This window comes from Ictalurus furcatus, chromosome 22, assembly GCF_023375685.1.
Source record: "Ictalurus furcatus strain D&B chromosome 22, Billie_1.0, whole genome shotgun sequence".
Taxonomy (NCBI): Eukaryota; Metazoa; Chordata; class Actinopteri; order Siluriformes; family Ictaluridae; genus Ictalurus; species Ictalurus furcatus.
Window position 1 is genome coordinate 10,368,737 of NC_071276.1, and position 22,505 is coordinate 10,391,241.

General features: G+C 38.6%; 2 protein-coding genes across 8 annotated transcripts in view; one reads left to right on the forward strand and one right to left on the reverse strand.

Annotated features, from left to right (window-relative positions):
* The first annotated feature begins 613 nt into the window (after positions 1–613).
* jak2b (Janus kinase 2b) overlaps positions 614–22,505 on the forward strand; it is a 38,557-nt gene continuing 16,665 nt past the window's right edge. Inside the window, exons 1-3 of one of the 3 annotated variants that reach the window (XM_053654074.1) lie at positions 614–1,321; positions 11,410–11,771; positions 14,949–15,189. In XM_053654074.1, coding sequence (XP_053510049.1) covers positions 14,997–15,189 — 193 coding nt within the window. In that variant the 5' untranslated portion in view covers positions 614–1,321; positions 11,410–11,771; positions 14,949–14,996. The remainder of the gene's footprint in view (positions 1,322–11,409; positions 11,772–14,948; positions 15,190–22,505) is intronic. The other 2 variants (XM_053654073.1, XM_053654075.1) reach the window with 2 other exon arrangements.
* Positions 16,287–21,707, reverse strand: LOC128625611 (zinc finger BED domain-containing protein 4-like). 5 transcript variants are annotated; one of them, XM_053654079.1, is made up of 5 exons: positions 21,596–21,707; positions 20,777–20,847; positions 20,352–20,455; positions 20,012–20,264; positions 16,287–19,854 (listed from the first exon to the last, which is right to left on the reverse strand). In XM_053654079.1, the coding sequence occupies exons 4-5, from the start codon at positions 20,143–20,145 to the stop codon at positions 19,224–19,226; spliced, it is 765 nt and encodes a 254-aa protein (XP_053510054.1). In that variant the 5' UTR covers positions 20,146–20,264; positions 20,352–20,455; positions 20,777–20,847; positions 21,596–21,707; the 3' UTR covers positions 16,287–19,223. The 5 variants fall into 5 exon arrangements, with proteins under 5 accessions (XP_053510054.1, XP_053510053.1, XP_053510052.1 ...); XM_053654078.1 differs by lacking the exon at positions 21,596–21,707 and adding an exon at positions 20,944–21,039; XM_053654077.1 differs by having other exon boundaries at positions 20,352–20,847.

The following is a 22,505-nucleotide window of genomic DNA, read 5'->3' on the forward strand; positions in this document are numbered from 1 at the left end:
TGAATTTATCTTCAGTAATCATTTTTATCCTGATCACGGTTGTGGTGGATCTGAGGGCTTATCCCGGGAATGCTGCGCATGAAGCAGACCAAGGATACACCCTGGATGGGATGCTAGTCCATCACAGGACATCGTGCACACACACTTATTCACACTTAGGGACAATTTAGCATAGCCAGCATGTTTTTGGACAGAGGGAAGAGATGGAAGGTGGAAGCACAGGTGGAAGGTACCCTGAGCTAAAAATTTAACTGGAGGTGTGAGATTGCAATGCTACTTACTGCACCACCATGCTGTCATTATTATTATTATTATTATTATTATTATTATTATTATTATTATTATTGGAGTTGTTGTTATTGTGTAATAATGATAATAATAATAATAATAATAATAATTATTATTATTATTATTATTATTAGTTGTAGTAGTAGTACACAGCATTTTGTAATACAAATTTTCCACCGAAATTTTTGTACCATTCCACAGGCTTTTACCTTTACCAAACAACTATACATAAATAATAGTTATATATAATATATTTGTCATAATATTTGCCTGTGTAAGATGCTCACCGTGGCATTATTTGATAATGTACTGGGTGATTTGGTGTATATTTGGCAGGAGGACAGTGTGAGCAGTGTGGTGTGCTGTGAGTGTAGTGTACAGCCTACAGGTGGTAGTGCAGTGTGTTATGGCGCCTCCCCCTGCCCCCCTCCCCCGCTCTGCTGTTAACCTGCGCAGCTCTGAGGCGGAGACGGAAAACACTCCCGCACACTGCGTGTTGGAAATTAAATACCGGCCACACTTTCACTTTTTTTTGTCGTTGAAGACATAACCGGAACTTCTTTGGAAAATTACTGTAGCGCTAAGAGAGTTATGAAGTGTCGCTCTGAGTCACACAGTTAGCATGTTAGCTGGTTTGACGGACGCGTCTTTTTTTATTTAGCTGACAGCGTTGAAGTTCATTTTTAGCCTGCCTTTGTGTATCAGTCACGCAGTTTATTTGGTTTTTGCTTCTGTCTTTTTTTGATTAACGTACAGTTTGGCCTATGTACATTTTGTTGTGGTGTGTTTCAGCGGTGAGATTTGCAGCGCGTAACGTTAAATGTCAAGACTGGCTCGGCTAGTAAGGGACTAGCTGCCGTCGCGTTTAGCAGCTCGGCTAACGGAGAACTTCAGATGTTACGAAAGTGGGAAAGACGAACACATTTGGACTACGACAAACCGACGTTATGGATTAAGTCTGGGATTTGGGATTAAAGTTGCGCTGGCCAGCAGGTTAACCTTGCTAGCTAGTTTAGCGACAGCAAGCCACCAAGTAAGTTTTGCAGCTCTCCTTTCCTTTTGCCTTTGGTTAGTTTGCTTGCAGTTATTATCTTACTTTAGCATGGTTAGCTGGGTAATTAATAAAAACAAAGCGTGGAAAATGTTAATCCACCCGAGTGACATGTTTGGCTAGCCAGCTTTTTTCCCCCTGTTTCTTTTCTTTTGTGTGAAAGTAATGCCAATTGATTAGCTGACTCGGTAAGATCTTGTTTAAAAAAACAAACTGCCGAGCAAGTAAGATTAATCTATATGGTTCTTAAAGGTTCTTATACGAGACAGTATATTCGGTAACAAACGTCTATTATCACGCTGTTAACTCGTTTTTACACCTTTTACATCTGTTTAGATATGTACCATATAAATAGACCAATGTAACACACAGCTAAGTTTGTGGAAGCCTGCTAGCTGTCCATGTAAACTTCACATGACATGAAGGCCTGCAGTTCCTGGAAGGTTAGTTCGTCAGCAGATGATTCACTCGACCGTTTGATTTTAGAACAAACTTTGCATTTAAGTGCAATTTTAGCAGCAAGACCCGGTTTATACCGCAGAATGAACATGCAGACATGGAGAATTTTATGTCGGTTAGTTTGGTAAACTCCTTCTGCCGGAAGTGAGGCGTTTCCCTCGACTTGGCTACGTCCGAAACAGCACGCATGCCTACTAAAGAGTGTATAAACATATACAGCTCTGCGCCATGTTTATCACACTATATAGTATGCTAGTAGGCAGATATGTATAGCATTGAGCATTCAGTCTTTAGCCCTATTCAGACTGGATTAGTTTTACGTGGGGAGGACTGGTAATGTTATTATTGCTGGACTATCTCAGGTTTACTGGACTATCTCAGGGTGACTGGACTAGATCAGTATTGCTGGACTAGATCAGTGTGACTGGACTATCTCAGGATTGCTGGACTATCTCAGGGTGACTGGACTAGATCAGTATTGCTGGACTATCTCAGGTTTACTGGACTATCTCAAGGTGGCTGGACTATCTCAGGGTGACTGGACTAGATCAGTATTGCTGGACTATCTCAGGGTGACTGGACTATCTTAGGGTGACTGGACTATCTCAGGATGACTGGACTATCTCAAGATGACTGGACTCCCCCCCCGTTCTTTTTTTTTTGTGTGTGTCAAAATTTGTGACGCAACTTGTGGAGTCTTGTGTGGGGTTTTTTTTTTGGCTAAAATCAACTTGTATTGGCAAAAGTGCAAGCGCAAGATTCTTCATTTAAACTACTACCAGTGAAGACAGATGTACAGTGCTGTGAACAAGTATTTGCCCCATCCTTATTTCTTCTGTTTTTGTGTATATGTTATACTAAATAGTTTTAGATCTTCGAATGAAAAACTACATAAAACAAAGGCATCCTGAGTAAACACACAACACAATTTATTTAAAAAAAAAAAATATTGAGGGGAAAAAAAGTTATCCAACACCTATTACCCATGTGAAAACTAATTGCCCCCTTAAACTTAGTCTGGTTGTGCCATCTTTAACAGCAATAACTGCAACCGACCACTTCTGATAACTGGAGATCAGACTTTCACTTACTTCTAGGACTAGGATTTACTCATAATGCTTTGGATCATCGTCTTGCTGCATAATCCAGTTATGCTTGAGTTTCAATTTACGGACTGAAGATCAGATATTCTCCTTTAGGATTTTCTGGTAGAGAGCAGAATTCATGTTTCCCTCAATTATTACAAGTTTCCCAGGCCCTGTAACAGCAAAGCATCCCCACACCATCACACTTCCTCCACCATGCCTGACTGTAGGTATGATGTTCTTTTTATGGAGTTCAGTGTTTGGTTTACGCCAGATGTAACGGGAAACCTGTCTTCCAAACAGTTCCACTTTCAACTCATCAATCCACAGAACATTCTCCCAAAAGGTTTGAAGATCATCAAGGTGTGTTTTGGCAAAATTAAGATGAGCCTTAATGTTCTTGTGGGTTAGCAGTGGTTTTCGCCTCACCCAAAGACGTTAGCTGAACTGTTAGTCCTCCAGGGCTGAGCCCAGATTCTTCTCTATAAAAAAAAAAGTTTTAAAACACACTTCTAAATAGACTGCTTGGACAGAAAATTGGATTTATAATAAAAAAAAACCTGCCTCAGGTGTTATCACTGTTTGCGAGATGACCAAAACTTTTTTTAGCTGTCTAAAACGAGACTAGGCTAGTTTGGTGTCGCTAGCCAAGGGGAGGCACAACTAAGCTATCAATGTAAGCTATTTAGCTGCTACAGTGCCATGCAGAGTACGTTATCTGTCATTATGCTCTGCTCATATCATGTTCACGTAACTTGTACATATTCATGAACTCATATAGACATTTACAAACCTTGCTTTCCTGCTCAGCATGAGAGGATGTTAGTGTTTCGGTTTCAACCCATTTACTGGTTTAAAAAAAAAGCCATATATTAATTTTTCTTCACACTAACTGTGAGCTAGCATTTGGCAGAATTGAGAGACTGTCAGCCAATAAGACACGAGTGTTTCCATGTATTTTCCTGTAAACCCTGTCTGATTGGTCTTGCTTCCGTTCACTGAAGATATAAAATTACAACACCACCATCTTCTTTTACTGACGTTCAGTTACGTAGTGACAAACTGCTCCAAGTTGAGAACTATTTGGGGCTGAAGAAAAAAATCTTCGGTTGTACAGCCCCGAATGCCCAGGCCAGGTTACACCCCTAGCCTCACCACTCTTCCATGGATGAGATTTTTGCCCAGTGTCTTTCTGATAGTGGAGTCATGAACAGTGACCTTTATTGGTGCAGGAGAGGCTGTAGATCCTTTGATGATGTCCCTGGCTCTTTTGTGACTTGTTGGATGTGTAGTTTCTTTGCTCTTGGAGGAATTTTGGAAGGTCGTCCACTTCTGGGAAGGTTCACTACTGTGCTGAGTTTTTCCATTTGGAGATAATGACTCTCCCTGTGGTTCTTTGGGGTCCCAGAGTCTTTGAAATAGCTTTGTAACCCTTCCCAAACTGATGTATTTCAGTCACCTTCTTCCTCATCATTTCTGGAATTTCTTTCAACTTTGGCATAGTGTGTTACTGAGTAAGACCTTTTAACCAACTTCATGCTGTAGAAAAAAATTCTATTTAAGTGTTGATTTGATTGAACAGGGTTTGCAGTAATCAGGCCTGGTTGTGTCTAGTCTAGCTGAACCTCATTATGAATGCAGTTTAATAGATCTGGGGATTTGGTAGCTACGGGGGCAAATACATTTTCATACAGGCCCAGTTGGTATTGGATAACTTTTTTGCTTCATTAATTAACATCATCATTTAAAAACTGCATTTTTTGTTTACTCAGGCTGCCTTTGTTTTTATCTTAGATTTTTTCATTTTTGAAAAATGTAGTATGAGATATACACAAAAACAGAAGAAATCAGGCAAATACTTTTTGACAGCACTGTAATCAATTAAAACATATACCACAGACAACGTTCAGTACACACTTTTAATACTTTTCCGACCTCAAGATCCATTGGGCTCTCTCATATATAAAAAGGATACTGAAAATAAATGAAAAATTCAAATTTAGTACCAAATAAAAATTGGTCAGATTCATTCACATAAAATGTAAAAACATGGCTTTCATTGTAAATTGTCCATTGTTTGTTTTATGTAGATTTATGTTCAACTGTACTCATTTGCTATTCGTCAATTTCACAGCATGCAAACAATGCATATAGTCGCTTCAGTCAGGATGATTTGCCTTGGCATTTGAGGCACAGCAGCCATTTTTCTATGCTTCGCAGAAGAAAAGTGATCTACTTGTTTTTCTTTTGCGTTCTACAACAATGTTGCACACTGTGCAAAACAGTATTTCTTCACCTTTGCGTAAGTTTTGCATGGTCTTTCACACTGATGTTTGTTGGTAATTGAGCTGTACTCATGTTTGACGCACATGAATCAAAGAGGGCTTTGGCTGAATGTGTGTTGTGATGACGTCACATGACACGTCCTGGCCAAGATATGCAGAAAATCTGAGGTTATTTTGAAAAATTGCAAGACTCTCCAGATATTGCGGAGTTTCATATAATCACAAAATCCTGGCAGGGCTGATTAAGTGATTTTGCTGGAGGATGTCTGTAGTAATTCTAGTTGACTTGCACTGTATAAGTGATCACTGTATTTTATCTTCTATAAAATGACCAGTAGAAATAACTCCAGCTAACATGACCTGATCATCAAACCCATACGTGGTTTTTCCCCAAACTGCCACAAAGTTGGAAGTGCAGAATTGTATAGACTGCCTTTTGTATGCTGTAGCATTACAATTTCCCTTCAATGGGACTAAGGCACCCAGACATAGTCCAGCATGACCGTGCCCCTGTGCACAAAGCGAGCTCCATGAAGACACGGTTTGTCAAGGTTGGAGTGGAAGAACTTGAGTGTCCTTCACAGAGCCCTGAACCTCGAACAAACTGAACACCTTTGGGATGAACTGGAACGCCGACTGCACCCCAGGCCTCTTTACCCAACATCCATCCATGTCTGACATCACTTATGCTCTTGTGGCTAAATGAACACAAATCCCAGCAGCCATGCGACAAAATCTAGTGGAAAGCCTTCCCAGAAGAGTGGAGGTGGTTATAACAGTAAAGAGAGAATAAATCTGTATTAGGATGTTCAATAAGCACATATGGGTGTGATGGTCAAGTGTCCACATACTTCTGGCCATATAATGTATATACTGTCCAGAGTGGCATGGTAAGGAATGGTAAGGGGGGGGGAGATTGTGTGCTATTTCCTCAGTATAAAGACACTTGCGTGGCCATGAGCCCTACAGCATGTAAGACCTAAACTGTACGTTTGTGTTGAAATGAGGTATATGTAGTTCACATGGGATTTCTGGTGTGACAACCTTACACTCCCATTTTTGCAATTTATACAGAGATCACATATCCTTATCATACTTACTACAGATGTCCTACATGACAGCCTACCTAACAGTCAGAAGGACTCTAAATGTCCTGGAATACATGTTCAGAAGTCTAATCTAATCTGAACAGTTAGTACTGAAATAGTTTTTCAGTGATGAAATGGCAGAAACCTTCCTGTTGGTCAGTGTTGCGCAACTACATTATATTTTTATCATTTAAACCTGGGCTTAGAGTAAGTTTGTGTTTCTTCATTTCACTTCCTCCAGTCTCATCAGCACTCTTGCTGTCTTCTGAAAAACACCTGTGAAGCAGAGGATTGCAGCTTGAGATGCTGTTTTGTAATTGTAGAGTAGTGCTTTACGCATATGCATCACTTGAGTAAATTGCACTGGTCAAAGAGTTACAGCATCATCTGCGTATGTTTAGTGGAAGATTCTCCATACAGGCAAACACTTTGTGGATCAGTGTGAAGATGAATTATCACCCCCCCCCACACACGCATAAGTGCAAGGTACAAAAGGATATTTGAAAGTAGAAATGAACGCAAAATCCTGCAGACACCACAAGATTTGGAGGAACTTGGAATTTTTCAAGATTACTGCAGATTTCCCACAGATTTGAGCCAAGACACGTCACGTGACGTCATCACAACACACATTCAGCCAAAGCCCTGTTTGAGTCACGTGCACAGCAGTGGGGTGAGATGAGGGGTGTGTCAATAAAATGACTGACAGGAGGGATGTAAACACAACAAGGAGTCAAGCACCAATCTATGTGTGTTTTTTTTTTTTTTTTCCTCTCTTTTCTCAGGAGTCCAGTACGCTTGCTTTGATTGCATTGTTTCATTGTTTCCCAGATATTTGCATGCCCAGTGCATAATTTCCTCATGCGTTTCCAACATTCTGCAGAGTTATTTTCTGTAAAACATGCAGGACAGTAAAGAGGAAGACCTATAGTGTGGTCTTGTACAAATGAGATAAGTGTGACTTCTTTTATATTTACGGCAGTTAGCGGATTATCTTATCTAGAGCAACCTACAGAATTGCTTTGTAGTCTCTATCAAAAAGCCGTCCTCAGGCTAGTTCCCTCGGTCAGGGACTAAGAGTACCATCTGTCTAGAAACCTGTTTGGGGAGGTTAAGTCTGCCGTGTATACATCTGAATAGGCTTGTGCGGAGATATATATGTGTGTGTGTGTGTATATGTGTATGTATGTGTGTGTGTGTATATATATATATATATATATATATATATATATATATATATATATATATATATAATATATAAACGAATAACACACAGCACTGTGCTGTTATACAAAAATAATGCACACCAGGGGGTGTGATGTGGTATGACACACTGTCTAGAGTGTGTTATTGTGCTTATACCATAGCGATTTGACAACAGTTACAATGTTTAATTTCTGAATGTATGAAACGTTGCGCATTCTACTGGTTTATAGCAAGATTTGATGTTTTGGAACATCTGTGAGTTAGTTAGTTCCTGTGTTCACTTATGTTATTGCTGAGATAAATAATCATTCCCTAACTAGCCTTATGTCTCTCTCTTTCTCTCATTCTCTCTCTCTCACTTGATCGGATCTCTCTCTCTCTCTCTCTTGCCAAATCCAGAATATCCAGTGATGTTTGCTCAGATTGTATTAGACTACCACACCTGCCAGCCTTTATGCATATATATCGGTGTACAATAGTATGGGTTATTACTCAGAAATATGCTTAAGAGCTGTCTTTTTTTCCCCCTAGAATAAAACAGAAGATAGTCGACATCAATCTGGGATGATTTGTGTAGGTGTTTTGCACTCTCTGATTTTAACTGAAAACTGGAAATACCCTTTACCCCTGTCTCCTGTGCTCTCGCTTTCTGTTGAAGTTAATGGAGAATGTTTTGAGTTCATTAATGTCAAATAAAATCTATCAATGTATTTTCGACTTAGCTAACATAATATGTACAGATATAATTACTTTTATATACTAATTATAACTTCAGTTAGATGCATTTATTAGCAACGGCACCAAAAATATCAGTTGAAATTTCTTATAAACAAATTTCAGCAAATAAGAATGAAAATTTTGGTGTAAAAATAGTTTGAATAGGCCTACTGTAATGACATGTCAGATTTAACACTTATGTTAATGTAACACTTAATGCTAATGCTGTTAACCATGATGATAATTGCGAAGTAATGATTACACTGTTTTGTTTTTTTTTCTTTGCCACTCAGAACTCAGGCATTCAAACACTTGGACTGATCTGTAAAAGGATAATGCAGAAAATGTAATGTCTTTTTTTTTTATTTATTTTATTTTTTTACTGTTTACTGTGCATTTATTTGTGATTGTTGCAGCCGAAAATGCTTGACTTTGCTGCGGCTGTTTTCAACATTCGCAATTCAATTTGCGGAGCTTTTTGTGTTTTTGATTTGTGGAAATCTACTTGAACTGGCGAAATTGCAATTTCACGAAGTTGTTTTGCACGGTCTTTTGCAGTGATGTTAGTTGGCAACTCGAGGGCTTTGGCTGAATGCGCTTGTGATGATGTCACATGACGCATTGTACACACACACACACACACACATCTATAATTAAAATATATAATATAGTATATATGCATTATTTTTTATGGATGCACAAAAAGAACTGAATTAAACTACAGTCCTATATTAATAATATATATTCTGGTGTGTGTCTGTTTGTATTGGGTGCTTTTCAGTCTTATATAATTGGGCAATCAGTTTATATTTGTAACACTCAGTTTGTGAATTTTATTTTAAATAAACAAAAAAATGCTACTGACTGTTTGCCCTGCCCCCATCTGATTAATCAAAAAAACAATCGGCCAACTAATCGATTATGAAAATACTCGTTAGTTGCCGCCCTCTTCTGGATGAATAAATAATTTAACTTGGGTTATTTTTAAGCAGTAAATTGGGAATAGGGGAAAATAAATATCACACGAGTGTACATTTGAACAGTGCATTGTTGTGTGTACGAGCAGTCTGTGTGTTATGCAGGTTTGGCTGTACCCACTAGAAAGTGTTTGTTGTTAATTTGCTGCTAGTAAGTAAGATCTCACTGCAAAGCTCACGTGAATGTTGAATTTATGTTCACTGGATTATTCTTTAATCTGAGTGGATTGAAGCCACATCTTCACAAATGAGCTGATTGCTAACGACTTTATTTGATTCAGCTTCTCATTCTCTTGTTGTGATGCGTTTTACAAACCCAGATGATTTCTCACTCCACCCCCCCCCCCCCACTTCCTGTCTTTTTTCACTTTTCTGAAGATGACTTTTGTCCCATTTCGTAACTCCATTACGAGCAGTTGCTCAGTGGGAGCTCATGTTAGTCACACTGTTCATTTTATAAACAGGATTGTTTCATCTTCCTTCCCAAAGGCCAAAGTAAGGTTTCAGTAAGTTTACAGCAGCAATGTAATGAGCTGATAATCCCCTTGGGCAGTGTCATGGGTTTGTGGTAAACAATATTGTCAAACACAGCATTAAAAAAAAACTTGCTCCATATTTATCTGCACTTAAAAGGTTATGATAAGATAAAGACCTAGAAATTAGTGATGTAACCGTCTGAGCATTCACCAGATCATCGAGATCGAAGCTCAGTAATACCACAGCAGTTCAGGGCCAGGAGTTCAAAAGAACATAAAGTCTGTCGTTTATTAGCTTACAGTAGCACTCATCTCCAAGCTGTTGATATGACCTTACTGGTTTTGTTTGTGTCTTAGATAAAGAATTTATTATCCTGTGCTTCTGTGAGCTCATGTACACTGCCTGGCCAAACAAAAGGTCGTGGTTTGGATTTAAATAAGCAAATACTTAAGAGCCTATGATTGGATCATTATTGCAGTGATTAATATGTTTCAGCTGGCAACAATTCTTTTAACCCTAACTGATGGAGCAGGTAGCCTCTCATTTTATAACAACCGTGTCGGAAGATGTATCCCATGGTTACCGTGTTTCAGAAGGGGCATCAATCAAAGAAAACAACTAAGGAGATTACTGAAATCCCTGGAATTGGGTTAAGAACTGTCCAACGCATTATTAAAACCTGGAAGGATAGTGCTGAACTGTCAGATTTGCAGAATAAATGTGGTCAGATCATAAAAAAATCAACAGTAGAATTCGTGGCTATGTTTAATAGTGAAAGTAAGAACATTTCCACACACAATGCAACGAGAACTTGCATGATTGGGACTAAAAAGATGTGAGGCCAAAAGAAAGCCACATGTTAGTGAGGCTAATCGGGGGAAAATGACTTCAATTTGGTAGGGAGCATAAATATTGAACCGTGGAGCAATGGAAAAAGGTCATGTGGTCTGATGAATCCAGATTTACCCTGTTCAAAAGTGATGGGCGTGGCAGGGTAAGAAGGGAAGCGCAGGAAGTGATGCACCTGTCATGCATAGTGCCTACTGTCCAAGCATCTGGAGGCAGTGTTATGCTCTGGAGTTGATTCAGTTGGTCAGGTCTAGGCTCAGCAACATTATGCAGCAATAAAATGAAGTCAGCTGAGTACCCGAATGTACTGAGTCCTAACCATAACCCCACTGAACGTCTTCGAGATGTGTGTGTGTGAGAAGACCTTACAGAGTGGTTCAGCTCTCCCATCCTCAATACAAGATGTCGGCCAAAAATTAATGCAACTCTTAACATAAATAAATGTTGCTGCATAAGGATATCAAAATAATGCCATGACAAATATATAAAGAAATGATATATCTTTCAGTGTCATTATACTTCTTTTTGCATCAAAGAACAAGCTGAGTGCTGTAGCAGCTAATAAACTAGGGCAGTGCTGGCTCAGTGGTTAAAGGCTCCGGGTTACTGATCAGAAGGTCAGGATTTCAAGCCCCAGCACTGCCAAGCTAACACTGTTGGGCCCTTGGGCAAGGCCCTTAATCCTCAGTAGCTCAGTTGTATAAATGAGATAAATGTAAGACACGCTGGATAAGGGCATCTGCTAAAATGCCATAAAAAACTGCCTACCATACTTTTTGCATTGGCTAGCTAAATATAACCAAAGCAGAGGGAGTCTGTAAAATGTTGTTGTTTTTTTTTTTGTTGTTGTTGGTTTTTTTTTTAAAGATTTGAATAACATCATTTCCTCTTGTACTGTTGATTCTTTCCACGTTCCACAAAATTCAGCACTGACGCCACACAGTCCTGCTCATTTCCCCGAGAAGACCTGCCAGACCCTGGTGTCCATTACTGCTTTCTCCGATGATCAGGACATTCTGGCAGCTTCCTCTGCTGTCCCAAGTGGACACAGATTTGGCATCTCAGCCAGATCACCTGTTCCTGTGGGTTTGCCCCCTTGGAATGAATCACCATCCAAGGACTACGGCCCAGCAGCTCAAGAGCCCTTAGTGGACAGGTGCTGAAAGTCCTTGTAAAGGTGGAAGCTGAATGGTGTGCATTCTCAAAGGCCGGATCTGGTGCATTGCCCAAATCCCAAAATACTTTTCTCCAAGAACAGCTAGGCAATGACAAGTCTATCTGTTCTAAAGGTTAGAGGTGCTTCAATACCGATATTTACTTGTACTTATACAGTATTTATAAAAATGCTCTGATATGAACATCCAATATCATGTGGTCCTATGTCAGGGTTTTCCCTACCATAGAAAGGTGTTTTTGTAAAAAACATCATTTGAAGGTGATGCATATTTTAATGGGTCCACATATACTTTCATTAAATCTCAGACATGTTACTTGGTGAAGTGAATAGACTTTTACAAGTACAAAAAGTGTTCCTTCGATTAAGTAACCATTACGTAAACCTGTTAAAACGTAAACAGAGCTATGTTCCCTCACGCAATCTGCGATCAGTTAACGATCGATGCTTAGCAGTGCCTACTCAGCATGGCTCAATGTCCCCTTCCAGAATCTTCAAACTAACAGTCCTTCAGTGGTGGAATGAACTTCCAACCTCAATCCGGACAGCAGAATCTGTCCCTATCTTCAAAAAACAACTAAAGTCCCACTTGTAAACAGCTAAAGAGCACGTAACTAACCCCTAAAATGCCAACCCCCACATTATTTAAAAAAAAATATTTAAAAAAACAACGTACTCTGGCTCTTACACCTCTTCTCTGCGCACTTTGCTTCTCTAGAACCCTATCTTGTATGGTAGCACTACTTGTATTGTTCTCTGCTTGACATATCGCTTTGCTTGTATTTCCTCATTTGTAAGTCGCTTTGGATAAAAGCGTCTGCTAAATGAATAAACGTAAATAACTTGACACCCGTATCGGTGTGGATGAGTACTAAAAAACATCCCTAATTAAGACAAATACAACAGCTGGCTTTGAATTTTTTTTCACAAATGTGTTAGGCTTTTGTCCCATATAAGCAGTTACACAATTGATTCCAGATCAACAAACAAAGCAAATTACTACACCGATTGAATTTGACGAATTGAGCACATGCACAACTGCTTGACCTACATCTGCATTCTAAGCTACAACCAAACAACACTTGCTGTTAAATACAGCTATATTGTAATAATAATAGCTATGTTATAATAATTGCTATGTTATAATAATTGTTATGTTGTCTACTTTGTAACGCTACAATTTGAGACAAGAAGAAGAGTCCTGCAAAACCGCTCAAGTAGCAATGCAAGCTTTTCATCAGCCTCCAAGATCTTAAAATCTTTCAGGTCTCTCCAGCTCTAAAAAGTTCAGGAACTTTTCAGGACAGGACTACTTCGGCAGCACTCATTTCCTTATGTGGTTATATTAGTATAAGCTGCTGTTGTTGGCCATGTTGGGAAGCAGAAATCTTGGTTAAACAGCAGCTTTATTGCCAGTGCTTCCATAAGATAGATCAGTAACTTTGCAGCAATCACCCACATGTTTATAGCCTACCCTTGCATGAACCGCCTGTATAAACACAAAAATAATTGACAAGCAGGGAGAACCGCTTCCTTGTAGAAAAATATACTTATTGGTTAATATATCCAGATCATGTTCATTTCTGGTTGCTGATTAGAGCCTTAGACAGTCATAGAGACATTTCAACTCGAGACCTTAAAATGATGGTTCTGTCTCAATTCTGTCTATTGAGCCATGAAGTTTTGACCTGCAATTAATGCCAAAGCAAACAAAACTTTTCAATTTAGATTTTTATACGTTTGAAATATGTTGTAAAAATCTCACATGTATTCACCGGCATGTATTATAAATAGCACATTTGTAAAGTAACATAAAAAGAAATCCGATAAAATATTATCATTCTGAGATCTCAGTTTATTGTTTTCATATCATCTATTTTAGGGATAGCTGTCAGAGTGCCATTAAAAACCCACAGTAGATACAAGTCATCTCAGACAACCTTGGTTTCTGCAGCAGACAGTGTAACAGTGACTGCATGTATGAGCAGACTGGGTCAGACAAGTCGCTCAAGTCGCTTGTACTTTGCCTCTTGTGGTGTAGAGCGAGAGCTGCTGTCGTCACCTCTGGGCGTGTACCGTCTGTCCAGCTTCAATGAGAATGAGTCATGGCCAAAATGTAGCCTACAGCACACGATTTACCACAGTATACAATGTATTTCTTTTTAAAATGGTCTTAAAATGAACTGAAATATTTTAATAACTATTTCCCAATGCAAGATAGTACATCCAAGATAACTGTACTAAATACAAACACACACCAGAGACACCAATGTTCTTTACTTTTTGTATTTAAAGCTTTATTTTTCTCTGTAATGTCTATACACCTTTAACGAGAGGATGTATATGACAAGATAAAATGAAACCACAGTTTTATGTTGCTTTGTCGCTTTCTAGTGTGAATCACATGTGGATCACGTGTGTATCCCCTGTACTGTACGTGAGCGAATGCAGTGTAGCTAATGAATTTTTTAAACTGTTGTTCGTTAAAGACGAAACTCAGTTACTTTAGTATTACAAAACTAAGTTGATTGTATTTAAGTAGACCTGAATGGAATTGTATCGGATCAGTAGTGAAGTGAAACGCATTAAATCTTTACTTGTTTAACGGTATTGGGGGTTTTTTGTATTCTATCATCTGAAAAAGGAGATTCACACTAGCTGCACTGCCCTTGCTTTTTGTACTGCTATTATTTGTTCCCCTGTTTACATTATAGAATGTAAAACATTTTCTTTTTAAATGTACCTGGATTGTGGCCCTTGCGAGTTTGATATTGCCCATGCTGATTAAAACAAGTGTCCTTAGTTTTGAAGAGTTCTCTCCAGGGAACAAACATAACAGAGGGCTTCCTGTATGCATTTTCATGTCTTAATTTCCTTGTACAGTTTATTTTCAGTGTATTTCCGTTATATTTATGGCACATCTGGCCAGTGGTGTAAAGTTCTGTACTATTGGGAACAGTCCTAGGTTGGCAGGAGAGTTATTGTAAGGCTGTCAACGTTTCAGCTGTTTGCTTGGATTGCATTCTGTCTCATGAAGTTGAGTTGCTTAGAGTAAAAAGCTCTGGCATATATATATATATATATATATATATATATATATATATATATATATATATATATATATATATATATAAAATATGATTAAACCACTGCCCAGGGAATAAGCATGAAAAGAGGAATGTTAAATAATAGAATATTTATGGTGAAAATGGCTTTCATACACCCCTGGATTTATCTCAAATAAATTATGTATTTGTTTATTTACTGTTGTCCCTGTCTCCACTCTTCCCAGGTGAATGTAGCCCCTTGATCCACACCCACGTGTGTGTCTGTAACGGACATGGCTGCTTGCCCCCCAACCCACCAGAATGGTGACGTTCATCGGCAAGAAAGAGTGCCAAAGCCACCTGTCACTGCACTGACACTTCATCTGTACCACAGCAGACGAGGTGAAGAGGACTGCACTCCGCTCTGTTACCCACCAGGAGAGTACATCGCTGAACAGCTGGCCATCGAAGCAGCCAAGGAGTGTGGTGAGTCAACAGTAGAAGTGAATAAACTAGTGATATTTAGATGAGCTCCGTTGTTGGATCTTAAATTTGTAAGAAAAAAAATGTGTTTGTACGTTAGGTGTGATGTTATGTAAGCTGGTGAGTGGTTAAACAGTGGCTGTTTTAAGTATCAGGCGATACTGATCCATTATATATTTTTTTTTAACGACTAAGCTTGAGTAATACTCACTGTACTAGCCTACATGTAGAAATCAACATGACGAATGACACTGCTTTTTTTATTCAAATCTACTGCGCAATGACAAGTAAAAGTTATTTTAACTAGCCAGAAAACGAAATGCCCACAAAAAAGCAGTAGGTAATGTTCTACAACCCCAATTCCCAAAAAGTCTCTGATACCACATCAGTTTGCAATTCTAAATCTGTTTCAAATAGAAAATAAAACTGGTTAAAGCGGACAGCAGATCATGCCTCAGCCAATGTGTGTAGTGCAGCAGGTGGTCCTGTTTGCACATAAGAAGGAAATTCGATTACACTCTCAAACATTTGCATTAAAACAGTTCTAAAAAGAAGCTTGTACACAAACCAGATAAGTCTGTGAATATTACTCACAATTGAAAATCCCTGTAGTTATAGAGAGTAAGGTAGAACTGAAGCATCCAGTATAATATGCTGCCAGTGTTGGAGGGACTCGTCAGTCTACCTCTATTTATTGTTCGTCAATATAAACATGTAGCTTGTTAAACAGCAGCGCTCTGATGGCATGTTTAGGGGCAATTATGGTGATGAAAACACTACTGCACAACCACAGACACACAATGCGAAGGACTTTTATAACTAATGAAAGAGATTAATAATATTAGCTACACAGGAGTTAGCTAGCATTACATACATTTCTATGAAGTGGTTAATCTAAGGCATTGCTACCTACCTGGCTCTGTAAGTGATTCATTGATTCATTGTAAAGCAGGCCATTCAAACAATTCAAAGCTTTATACAGATTGGATTTGCATACCTGTCCAGGTGTGAAGATCTGTATTGGCTAAGCACTAGGGCTGCTCGATTATGGCAAAAATCATAATCACGATTAGTTTGGTCAATATTGAGATCACGATTACTTGAACTTTTTAAAAAAAAAAAAAAAAAACACTAACGTTTTATTGTATTTTTCACAATGGATTTCCTAAAATATAACTCAACTGTTAAAAAAAAAAAACAACAAAAAAAAAACAACGATTATTTTCATAATCGACTAGGTGGCCGATCATTTTTTCGATTAGTCGATTAATTAGATGGGGGGCGGGGCTTTCAGTACCCTTTTTTTTTTATTTAAAATAAATTCCACAAACTGAGTGTTATAAATATAAACTTCAGACTAAAACATTACAGTACTGTTTGTCCAAAACAGATAAGAACCCAATACACACACACACCAGAATATATATTATTAATGTAGGACTGTAGTTTAATTGCTTTTTGTGCATCCATATAAATAATGCATAAATACTATAAAATAATTTTTATATATGTGTATATTTATGTGTATTTATATTTGTTAGGGCTTAATCGGCTATCGATCGCGATTACGATTTTGACTGCCCACGATTAAATGAACATGATCGACTGTGATATTGACGTTTAAGGTTCGTCCTCCGCTCATAGAAAACTCCGCTGCAGATCAAATCAAGCACTTCCTACACTACAGCCAATCACCATAGAGCGACGCCGGGATGACGTCATTTTGTAATGCCAAAACCCGGAAATGGGCTTAGCATTTTAGCACTCGAGCTGCCAGCTTCGCTGTGAGCTCCAGCACTTGCGTGAGGAGAAATCATGACATTAACATGACGCTAAATGGCACTACAGAGGTTGTCGGGGACATTAAACGTCATCACACCGAACAGGAAAAAACTTTGCAGGTAAACTCAGGGCTCTACAGTGTGACCATTTCACTCGCATTTGTGACTGAAAAGTACTTTGTGCGACTGTGAATAAATATTTATTTGCACTGGTGCGAGTGACCTGTTCGGAGTTGTATAATAAAATCGGGATTAAAAACTACAGGAAGTCCAAAATGCATCTACACCGCGCACCAGTTACTTTCACACTGTTTTCATCACCTCAGTCAACCGAACAAGTGTGTAAGTACTGCAGAGAAGCCATTATGATGAAGCATAACACATCTGAACATGATCTGCTTCTCTCAACTCCCCAATCTCACAAACCGCCATCTTTTATTGATCCCGCAAAATGACCTGAACTTTCACCTGCTTGTGTAGATACAGTGGTGTCAGGCGGAGTAAATTAATAATAATGCTAACGCTGTAAGGTGGGTTTAATTCAAACTTCTTCATTAAATAATTCTTCACCAATCATAATCAAGATAGCAACTGTTCAGAAGGAGTATGCTGCTGCTCTCCTTCACGCTCTTCACTAACTCAAATACATAGCGTATTCACTTCATTTAAACTTAAGGTTGCCAAATATCATCAGAAAAGTCAACTCCAGTTTCCATATTTTGATTTAATCCCCCAAAAAACAATATTATCAGCAGACATGGCAACACTGTACTGGGGCACTGATATAAAAGGAACAACTGATAAACAAACAAACAGAAAACTAATAAAATGTAAAGACAGAAAATGTGCTTAGGTATAAATAAATAATTTAATATAAAAAATAGATAATATAATAACTTCATAAAATATAAATAAAATGAGAAATGAAATAATGTATAATTACTATGGGTTGCATTTAATATCAATTTGACATTAAGCTTAGTTCGCTATTTCTATAGAAGGCTATTAGCCTTTTTTTTAATATGGATCATGCTTGTATTAATCTACTTTTAATTAGGACTATTGTTTTTAAGATATTTAAAAATAAATATTTTATGCTTGTTTATTTATCAATTAACCAACAGTATTCCTCATTGCTATTATTTTAACTCAATTAACAGTGACCATGAGGAGAGAGATTATATTTAACCGTTTATAACAGACCTCCTGATTAAAGCTTAAACAAAAAAAGATTGGTATCTGGATCGGTTTCGGTCGTAAAAATCCTAATCGGTGCATCCCTAATGAACACCATTAAACTAAAGCGCTTTGCATCTGACGGGTAAATGAACTCACCCAATCACATCCTATATGAGATTATTCAGATATATACACAATATACACAGAGCGGGTCAAGAACTGGCTCCAGCCCAGAACCATGACAGCGGAAAATGTCTAATAGTGTAGCTTTAAATATATTTCAGAGGAGCAGACTTCAAACACTGAACATTGATGTTTATTGTATTTGTTTACAAGGTGGAACAGGTTAACAGTTGTTCTTTTTTGCATACAGCCTGTAAAATGAAATGAAAATATTAAATTTAGTTTATCAGAAGGTAAATTAATTTGTCATGGCTCACACTATGTTCCTAAATTCTGTCATAATTGACCAGCTCAAGTTTTCTCATGCCTACTTGTGTGTTATATTGTGGCACATTACTGTTACCATCTCTAAAAAATAATAATAATAATAATAAAATAAAATAAAAAACTCAACTTCAACTGTGCTCCTAAATTTTTGTAATTAGATTCACAAGTGCTCCTAAAAGAAACTGTCTAGCGTCTCTCCTCCTGTAAACACTGTTATTGCCTTTTCTGCATAACCCTGAATTGTTTTCATTTGGTTGCATATTGTTATATTTGATGCATATTTTCATTTGGTTGATGATATTTTTATTTTTACTTATCCTATATTTTGGGTACAATTTTATTTATATTTTGCTTCTACGAGATGATGCACTTTAAGGACCAGTCTAATTTCATGCAAAGATTTGTACGTTAGCAGGAATGTAGCACAAAATGGAGGTGAAAGCAGTGATCTGTTTATTTAAATGTGAAAGTGCAATAAAAATACGTTGTCCCTAAAATCAATGAATAATCGTGATAAATAATCGTGATCTCAATATTGATCAAAATAATCATAATTATCATTTTGACCATAATCATGCAGCCTTAATATTTGTGCTGTGAATCGATTAAGAATTTTAATCGAGTTAGTCACAGGCAGACTAGCTTGTTCACATTTTCAGATGATAGAGCTGACCTCTTCTTCTGCACAATGTGGCCTGCCAAAGAGAACAGTCTCTCACATGGCACTGTTGAGGCAGGTGTAGCCAAGTACCTTTTTGCAATATGGGCCAGCTTACCATATGTACCTGCTTGTGATGACCACCACTGTAGTGGACATGTTTCTATGCTGACACAAGACTCTGCCTTGTACCTCTCTAGAGATTTATCTGTGGCCAGTACCTCTTCATCAGACAACGACTCTGATCCCATGAGTAGGAGGGCCATCTTCTTCTTTGGTGGCTCTGACTCCACTTTTTCTCCAGAGGTCTGTGGTGCAGGTTCTCTATCCTTCAGCATCTCGCTCAGCTCTTCCCTCTCTGCTCTGGGAAAGCACCTAAGGTTTTTGAACCTAGGATCTAGAGCGGTTGCCACCTTTAACCACCACAGGTTTGAGTTCTCCTTTCGCCGGTTGAGGTCCTTTGTGAATGCAGCCTTGAAGCGCGATATGTAGGCAGGGTCAACATCAGAGACCTCCATTGGACGCAGGAGATGATGTAGTGCGGGAAGCACCACGGAGCAGGATACATACTTTTCGCCACCTAGGAGCTCAGTGATGTACCTACAGTGCAAACAGACCACCACACAATTGACTTAATGACTACAGTTTTCATTCAGATCGCAACTATTTAGGGTAAAGGCCTTAAACTATGTCTAGATGACTTGCAAATGACTTATTTTTATCAGTAAAATTGGAGATGACAGAGAAATCACATTACCTGCAAGGCTCCAGCACCGTTTCCAACTTTGCCAACCTGTCATATTCAGCTGAGGTTAGCATGGCGATGTTGTGCTTCTGCTGTGACAGCATTGCTTTCAGTGGATCTTTGTTGTATTGAATCTGCCTTATCATTTCAAGAGTTGAATTCCAGCGTTTTGGCGAATCGCATCACCAGAAATGAACTTTAAATTTCCTTAGCCAATGAAATTCTGTCTCCTGGTTTAGATCAGCCTGTAGTTTCTGCGTGATCTCTAGAAAGGAAATGACAGTATTTAGACCAATGTCATCAGTCTAAGGTCACACAGACATTGTTCAAAATAAAAAACAAAAACATTTACCATCACATCTGTGGATGCGGCTGCAGAAGTGGATAGTAGCTTTTCCTCAAACTCCACCAGGTCATGCAGTGTTGTTTCCCCCTTTCTTTCCACTTCTGTGCAATCTGAACCAAGAAGAGTCGTTGAGTGAGTTGAAATATTGAATAACTATCAGTATCATTGTTTTCTTTTTCTTTTTTACGTTTGAAAGGCCAAAGAGACTTCTGGCCTACCGACATTCACCAAGGCACTTGTAATTGTACTTTTAATAAGTGTACTCGGCATTCATCAATGGTTGCATGCGAGTACGAAGAAAATCAGTGGTACCAATACTTTTGTAAATCTTGCCAGAAATTTGTAATGTGGTTTCTTACACAAACAATTACACAGAGCTTTACTGAAAGACCGATGAATGAGGTCAAACCGAAAAAAAACACTAAAATGACCGTTTTGTCATCTGTCCTTGTTCATGCACCTCATCCTGGGGTTCTGCTTCCCTCTTGCTGTTCTGTGCAATCTGAACCAAGAAACATGACAAGAAGTTGTAATCAATATCATGTATAAGCATGTCTGATTTGCTACTCCAAGTATTAATTTGCTGTACTCTACACACACAGTAAAGAAATGTTTAAATCTTATGCAGAGGGTTGGCATGTTTTGTTCAGAATAAAGCTGTTTTTTTTTCACTTCCGTCTTCATTCATCTCTTTTTCCGCTTCCTCTCTGGCTGTTCAGGCCAGGGCTCTTGACTGGTGTCCAACTTGTAGTAAGGAGCGAAGCTTTTCCGCGTTGGTATGCTGAATTTTTCAGTATAATGTAACTGCTCATCCTCCATCAAGGAGGGACAGTTGAGCGCCTTCCACAGCCGCTGCTTGATCCTACGGCCCAGCGCCATGGAGTAGCAACGTGGCTTTCCAGTGGACGTCACCAGCATCGGATCCACCACTGAGTGGTAGATTTTTTGGTACTCTGGACTGCTTAGGCCGTGGATCGTAAGGGGTTGGTCCATCAGAGATTCTCTGATGCAGCTCGTCGCTGAGGCAGTGGCAGCAGAGGAGGCTCCTTGTGGATGAAATTCAGGAGGCACAGCAGCGATTACAATGTAACGCTCTTCCAGATGTACCTCCGGCCCTTGCAGCTCTTCCACTTGTGCTGCTTCCCTTTTTCTCTTCTTTGCAATCTGAACCAAGAAACATAACAAGTAGTTTCGTGCAATATCATGTATGCTGCGCTCTACACAAAGTAAAGAAAAGGAAATGTTTCGACCTGATGCAGAGGGCTGGTATGTTCTCTCTTACGATGGCTACGGAGGTTACGATCCTGAAATGACATTTCAGAGTCTTGCAGTAAACTTTGTAAAGCTATCAAAGAAGGTAAAACAGTTTTGAAGAGCAATCTCAGCACGTGTGATCGCTCGGTTTGTCTCCCTTTTAGAATTTTGGAAACAGCAGAGTGAATGGGCCATCTGTGACCTCATAGAATACAGAATTCAGTCTGTTCATCAGTAGGCCATCGAGAAAAGGACAGGACAGAAAATTTGGAGATGATTTACCTCCATCATTCACAAATTATCATAAAATAATAATAATAATAGCACACACACACACAAAAGCCAATCACATTTTATATGCAAGAATGAGCGGAATTAACAATTCATTATCTTGGATGAGGGAAAATATATACATATATATGAAATTTAAACAAAACTGATGAATAAGGTGTTTAAGATTCGTTTTTCCTAAAAACTTCCAAAATCATTTGATTAAAAAACCTTTTCAAAAGTATCAGCTGAATAATACAGTTTCCTCAGATGTGTAGAGGTATGATAGTCCAGTAAAATGTGTTTAATGGATCGTGGGCTCTGATTAGATGAGCACTTTGGTGGATTTTCAGCTGATGGTAAAAACTGGTGTGTGTGTGAGTCTTGTATGTGCTATCTGGCATCGTGACTTGATCCCAGCCATTATTAAAAGGGAACACGCATCTTGTCCCAACAATTTTATTTCCCGTCATTTGTTGTTTAGACATTGATTCCACTCCGACTGCCATTTTTTTAATGTATGAATTCAGAGTTGGTTTCAGATCTGTGGAAGGTACAGGACATTTTACTGGTTCAGTAGCTAGTGCTTCTCTGGCAGCTCTGTATGCTTGCTCATTACCAGAGATTCCTGAGTGG